The 7,495-nt window shown below is 36.2% G+C and overlaps 1 protein-coding gene across 3 annotated transcripts in view; it reads right to left on the bottom strand.

Moving 5' to 3' along the window:
* Positions 1-1,738: 1,738 nt before the first annotated feature.
* Positions 1,739-7,495, bottom strand: part of MED14 (mediator complex subunit 14) — an 86,275-nt gene continuing 80,518 nt past the window's right edge. For 2 of the 3 annotated variants that reach the window (XM_030806803.1, XM_030806804.1), the window contains 3 exons: positions 7,131-7,256; positions 6,561-6,753; positions 1,739-4,073 (listed from right to left, as the gene is read on the bottom strand). In XM_030806803.1, coding sequence (XP_030662663.1) covers positions 4,000-4,073; positions 6,561-6,753; positions 7,131-7,256 — 393 coding nt within the window. In that variant the 3' untranslated portion in view covers positions 1,739-3,999. The remainder of the gene's footprint in view (positions 4,074-6,560; positions 6,754-7,130; positions 7,257-7,495) is intronic. The other variant, XM_003271008.3, reaches the window with a different exon arrangement.

Here is a 7,495-nt window from a genome sequence, read left to right as displayed (position 1 = left end):
GGTGTTTGGGGAAGCAGTCACTATTTGAAACCCTTAGGCCCTCTTCGTCCCCCAAACAGAGACCCTGTCAGCATCCGATTCGACTTCCTCTCCTAATGTAGGGCACTTCTGTTTTAACTTTTTTTTAATTGTACAGATGTACAAGGTGCTCAGGGCACATTGCTTGAATCGTGTATGTTCTTTGCATTATACAATTCTAGAGTTACTGGTTCCTAAGCCCACAGACCAGCTGTAGCAAATTGAGGTATTAGTGAAACGTGACCGCTGGCTGCCTGCGGTGTGCCAAGCTGACCCAAAACTCAAAATCCCCCGCCACTGGACCACCTAGAAGGGGGCGTTTGCCTGTTTAGGGCAACACGTCACTTGGAGTCTAGAAGGCTGCACACCTGAGCCAGATAAGGGCATCCTGAAGCACCTAGCAAAGGTTAGACGATAATTATCTAGTATTCTTGGTTATATGATAATTAGTGCTCCTTGCACATGGAAGTCTTATTTAAGTTCCGAATAAGTGCCACAAAGGTCAGAAGGCACTGGGATTGTCAACTCCAAGTGACAAGTCAGGTCAGTTTTAGTTGTTTTTAGTGAGCTGAGCTTGGAAAACATGTCAAAATTGTGTGTAGTTAAAAGCCTCTGAGGAAAGAGTCTAAAGATTAAACCTTCCCCTGACTGTGGTTCACAGCAAAAATGTCCAGTGTTTAGGAGCACTAGCTCACTCAAACTGCCCCTTCTTAGCAGTTTGATCTTAAGCAACCTTAATTTGATCTCAGGCAAATTACATTTCTCTGGGCCTCCATTTACTCATTTTTAAGAAGAGGATATCAATAACCTACCACATTGGGTTGTGAGGATTAAATACACATTGAAATGTTAAGAAAATGCCTAGCACATAGTAAGCTCTCAGTAAATACTTGCTATTATTTTATATTGACCTAAATATGCCCCTTCATCAATCAGTTATATTCTTGGGCAAGGTATTTTAACAAATCACTGGCCACTTGGAAGTGGAGGCAACTTACAGAAAATTGTGAGCATACCATGGAGTTCCTGGAGTTGTGCATCACAGTGCTGGTTGGCCTCTGCTAACTTTGTCTTAACCTCAATGCTAAATCCATCCTAAGTAAATTTAAATCACATCCTTAGACACACTGTCCATTCTTAAACCAAATGAAAAAAAAATTCCACAAGAAACAATGAACTACACATTAACATTTTCCCTCTGTGTCCCTTGAATGTAAGTTCTCTTAAAATTTTCTGTATACTGAATTTATATCAAGAACACTTGGATGATAAATAAATATTAAGGTAAAATGTAATAGGCATTTCTTTTGGGGGGAAAAAACTATGAACTTCTTGAAGTTATCAAATTAACCACAGTCCAAATAATGGCTGTTAGTATCCTTTGGCTGAACAGATTACTGTGTTAATTAGAACACAGTTATTACTGGTTCTTAAATTCAAAGTCATATATATTTTAGTTTATGCTTGCACTTAACTCACTCAGTTAATTTTCAAACATAAGGTTCGACTCCTGTTATTAACGACTTGACATGTTCTGCTGAAGCTCTCACTTTTCTTCTAATCCTGAAAGTACTTTTATACATTCTGAAATGGCATTTCAGCAGATGGAAAAATGAAGGTGGCAAATCAGGACCAATTTTTTATTTCAAGGTTAAATTAATACTAAACCAGACTATTAATGAAAACATCTTCATCAAAATTAACTAGAGAGAGTTGGTAGTTCTCTGAAACTTTGTATAAATTTTATTTATTACTGTAAATACTAAAATCACATTGAAAACACCTTAAAGTTAAATCCCAACCCGATTATTAGAGAAAAATCATTTGGGCATCCAGTCCCTTTGATTGAACCTGGGTAACAAAAGAGGCAAAAGACATGATTTGTGATGAAACTTACTATTCAAATGCTAAATGTTTTCAAGCTTTAATAAGGTATATATCAATTCCAAGTACCAAGCATAATATAAAAATTCAAATTCATGGGTTTACTCTTAATAAGCATCAAAAGCAAATTTTGTGCACTGAATCCTATCTTACTCTTGATTGGCACAATGCATTCAGAGATGAGTTATAATTAGGAAAAAAGAGTGTCCACTGAATGCATCATGTGTAAAAATGCAATTAACATTTCAAAACCACATTAAAAGGGAAAATACCTAAAAAGTTAACTCTTAATAAAATTATTTGAAACAATATTATCCTGCAGATAAAAATACATTTCCTGTATATACATGTAGATTTCTACATGAAAGAAAAGATTCAGCTCCAAATAGAAAAGGGCTGACCCTTGATAAAGACATCTTAGATTGCCAAACTGATGTGATTACCACTGTAAGAACTAAAAACAGAAGGATAAAAAGGTTAAGTTAAACGAAAGATAAAAGTTTAGTCAACTGCTCCTGAACAGTGGCAGAGTTGAGTGAGAAGTGGGAGATGAAGGCAGAAATAAGACAAAGAAGAAAGGCAAAGAAGGCCTCAAGTCTGATTGAAAATGAGTGGAGAATCAAGCAAAGTTGAGAACAGATATGATATAGGTGCAGTGAGATACTTGAAACTAGAATTTGATAGTTGATAGTTATAGAAGCTCAATTAAATCATCTTGAAGTGGAATTAGACAAAGCATCTACATTTTAATGGAGAACCAGTATTACAGTGTCCAGATAACTCGGCATGGTATTCTCATTTAAAAATTTTTCCTAAATACCATGAAGTCGGTAGAAGACCTTTGCATCAGATCATGTTCTTTGAAGCTTAAAAAAGTCCCTGACTGACTAGGAAAGACAGCACAGTGCTCCAAAAAGAAACCCTGCAGAGATGTATTAATACCAAAAACTCCATTTGACCCTGGACAGGCCCAGGATTCGGGATTCTTCAAAATGAGGGGAATGGACCAGGTTTCTTCCAAGCAAAACATTCTATCGTTTTGTTGACAATGAATTAAATTGAAATTGTTTAGAACAATCCCAATTTTGGTGGGGAAGGCAAGGAGAATAAGTTAAGCAAGATAAAGAAAGCTCACAGAAACTTCATGCAGAGGTACAGCATTAAAGTTCTTTGTTTCCTAATTAATGTTGTATGCAGAAGTATTCTGTAAACTAAATTTTCCTGACAGAAAAGTTCCCACATCCTCAACAGATGAGAATGATTGCATTATTTGGGATCCTTGATCAATATGAACCACATACTGTCCCTTCTCAAAGACTAAGTTCCTTATTTTTCACCCAAATCCTATATATTGAAAGACAACCGAGGTGTTAAATGTTAACCACTAGTCAAGTTAGGAATGTCTGAAGAAAATATATTAACCTTGACATAAAGAAGATGTTTTTGGTCAAATTTCAGACACATATTATAAATTAATAACTGGCTCCATCCACCAGGTTAAAGATGAAGGGAGGCCCTAAGATGTCTCTAGAGTTTATATACACACAAGTGAGTGTCACTGTTTTGTTTTGTTTTTGACCTAGTTTTATTAAATATTGCTTCCTTGGGGTGTGTTTATAACAACTCCCAGAACATTTCCTGTAAGGATTCAAAGCGGTCATATTAAAATACAGCTTCAATATAAAGTTTATCACAGTTTTACAGTATTCAAAAATGACAGACCTGCCTTAAAAAACAAAACAAAAACCAAAAAAGGACTATTACACCCAAAACATAAGAAAACAATTAAATAAACAAGTTTGGCATTTTCATAACTTTATAGTATAAAACAGAATATTAAATTTATTACTGGCAAACGGACACTGTTTTATTTCCTTTGAAATGTGTCCCATTTAAACACACTATACAAGTTCATTATACAAAAGATGGATGATCATTTTGATGAAAGAAGTGCACCCTGAAAATTTTTGCCAGTTTAGAATATTTAGCTCTTAAAGTTTAAAAAAAAAGTCCTTTTCCTTTTTTAAACTGAAGGCTGAATTCAGATTTGTTTTGTTGTCTCATCTGTCAGCCTTCCTGGTTTAAAAACAATAGTGTCTATGGACGCCCACCAGGGGGCAGTGTAAGATTAGCCATTAAATCACGAACAGCTGCAAATATTGTGCATTCACCTGCAACAGAGAAAAATGGTCATTAGCTATTCGCAATACAGGAAAGATGTTAACACACCGGTAGGGGAAAGGGGTAATTAAATCTAAAATTAGTGAGAACTTTAAAGATCAAAATAAAAGACAATTTTAACTGCCCAGATTATTGGGGATTAAGCTGTGGTGTTAAGTATCAGATTATATTTGGTTTGGATTTTTTTTCTCAGGAGGAAACGTCAAGCAAGTCCCAGTTAGGTTTGTATTTAGGAAGATATGCCTAGAGTTTCTGTTTAGAAACACTGTAGCATTAGATAAGCCTTTGAAGTTGGGCTTTAAGGCTGAGTGCTTATGGGCATTTTGGATATCATAAAAACATCTAGTTTATATTTATGCATTAGTTACAACTTTGGTGGTATCTTTCAAACGTTGCATTAAAGGCCAGATAAAAATGTTTAGGACAGCGCTGTCCAATAGAACTTTTTGTGATGATGGAAATGTTGTATAAGTGTGCCATGGCTACTAAGCACTTGTAATATAGCTAGTGTGACTGAGGAACTGAATTTAAAATTTTATTTAATTTTCATTAACTTAAATTTAAGTAGCCACATGCTGGCTAGTGGCAGTTATACTGGACAGTGCATGTCTCTGACATCTATTGGAGTTTTCTCTCAAAATTCAAGGAAATGGTCAACTTCCAGAGTTCAACATTAAAATCAATTAAATACAAAAATGATTTTTCTTAAAAGCACTTCATCAGAAGAGAAGTGATGGGTGTGGGAGGTGGGGTGGGAGACTGAAGTATGGTACACCAACAATCCAAAAACAGGATTTGTGGGTGGGGAGGGTGCTGGCGATTCATCCTCTCAACTTCTCCTTTGCTCAAAGAAACCAAATACTCTACTTCTTGTAAATATTACAAGTATTTAAATATTATAAACCAAAAGCTGGATCCCTTCCTCTAGAGCATGGTCTAACACTGTATACAGTGGCTGAAAGTGGGAGAACTGAAGACCTCATGTGAACCATGGCCTTTCAGCAAAGGGCAGGATGTACAGTGATCCTGTGCACATGAAAAGGTACAGAAAGAAAAAGGAGATCCAAAGGTCTGCCCAGTCCAAGGGGGAAAAAAAAGGAAAACACTTCCAAAATATCTCAACAATTTCTTAAAAGGAGAAGTATTGTTTTTTAAAAAACACATTTTCATTACTGATAGGCAAGAAAACTTGCTTGATCCCAATAGGATCAAAACATTTTCCTTTTAATTTTAAATTCCACAAGACATAATACATAAAAACACATAAGATAATGACAGCCATCTGCTTGTGAAGGAATGGTGTTTATTATCAAGGTTCTACTGGACTGTTACTTTGAGAATACTGATAGCTTTAAACTTTGATTCTTGAGGACCTATTTTTAGCTGAAAGAAGAGAGAAGTCAAAGGATGAAAGCAGAAAATTGTAAGAAGTAGAAGAAGTATTACAACAAAAGAAGCACACCCTTCTCTACTGCCCAGTGTATTCCTTATACATTAAAGTGAGAACTCGCCTGCATATCCAATGTGGGGAAACAAATAGCTAAATATATCATTTCTCTCCTGATTCCTAGTTCTGGAAAACTTTGGACACTGTAGTACCTAAAAATGTTTCAGAGAACAACTTTCCCTCATTTAAAAACATAATTGTTATTTAACTATTCTAAACAGAGAGAGATACAGAGAACTTCCTTAATGTTAGAAATAAGCAAATTTTAAATTTAAATTTCCTTAATATTAGAAATGAGCAAAATGGGAGAAAAGTTCTCTTTGCTGAACTTTGTATTTTGCAACCCCAAATTTAGCACTGCCAGGAGTTATGTGTTAAGTGAAATCTACTCCAGTATTGCAGGGACCTTGTTTATCTTTCCAGAAACATTCTGGTTTCCTCGGAAATGTTCAGTTTGAGAGCTTCATTGTGCACATGGTGAAAAGGTTCACTTGCACCCACCTGACACTTATATAAGAAGCCCAAAAAAGCAGTAATGCCATTTGTATCAGCTTTTATTCTTCACAAAACATTTAGAAGATACAGAACTTTTAATAATATTCTTCTATTCATGATTGAACCATGAAATATGAGAAACCAACATGCATTTCAACTTTGTGATGTACAGAGTGGCAGGTATTGATGGTAGGGCAGGAATTCACAGCCATGGAAAATTCTATCATCCTAACCTAGGTCTTTGTGGCAATGTGTGCTATAAATACAAGCTTCTGGCATTAGCAACTGGGTCAGTCCCAATAGTAAATCACTAACAAAATGTCCAGGCAGCAGAGAAATGGACAAAAATGAAGAACCAGTGAGAAAGGAAGAAAGCGACAGGCAGACATTAAGAGGGCCACGGCAACCAGACCTCTATTGCTATGACTGGGTGGTAGAGTAGGTAAGGAGGGAGAAGAGAAGAGGAGAAAGGGGTGTCTCTCAAAAGAACTTTTATAACATATATGCAATAAAATATTGTCTACTGGTCATGTACCTTGTCGTGGTGGATTCATCTCTGCAAACCTCTTCAGAATGTTGCTGACCATCATGGGAGCAGCAACAGAAGAGTTCTGCTGTCTGGGAATGTCTGCCTGCTGGGTTGTACCTGAAGCCATGTCATAAATGATTGGAACTATAATACTAACAGGTTCTTGGGGAGGGACCGATGTTTTCTGAGTTAGTTGAAGCTGTATACACACAACACACACAAAGAGAATAAAAACATCATAAAACACCTGTCTAAATGTATCAAAGGTACTATCATTTACTATACTTTCAGATTAAGATAAGCAAGGAAAAGAAAATTACACATGACAAGAAAAGTGACAAACAACTGAATATTATGGTTAAGATGCAACTGTGCTACACAATTACCTGGTTCAATAAATATCTGTTTATTACTAAAGGAACCAGGATGTCATGACATCTATGCTGACAATTAAGGAATCCTGGCCTCTATTTGGCAACAAGAGATAATTTATGCAGTTATCCAAAAGTTGCTCTATTATCATGTGGCATTTTCCTCAGAAGCTCTGTACATGCACAGATGCTGGGTGGTACTTACAAAAAATAGCATTTTGGATTTCAGCACCACAGCAGGCGTACCAGGAGGTGCAATTGGCGGCGCGCTGGGAGGGATCGTCAGGCAAAACTGAACATTCCATTTTAGCTGTGTTGCCTGGTCAGGGAACTATTTTGAGGGGGAAAAATCAAGATAAAGGCATATAAACATTTAAAATCATATTCTAGTAGGAAAGTCTGAGAGGTTAGAAATTTGTTTCATACCCAATTAACAGAACATAAAGCTGATAACATGCACTTTTTCAAAACAAATATATACATGAAGTTGCTAAATGAAAAGTCAACTGTGGACTTATGTAAGATTTTCCCCTTCCTTCCCTCCCACTTCGTTAATTCCTAAGGCCTATG

The sequence above is a fragment of the Nomascus leucogenys genome, chromosome X (assembly GCF_006542625.1).
Source record: "Nomascus leucogenys isolate Asia chromosome X, Asia_NLE_v1, whole genome shotgun sequence".
Taxonomy (NCBI): domain Eukaryota; kingdom Metazoa; phylum Chordata; class Mammalia; order Primates; family Hylobatidae; genus Nomascus; species Nomascus leucogenys.
Note: the sequence above shows the minus strand (reverse complement) of the source record. Positions and strands in the feature narration are given on the sequence as shown.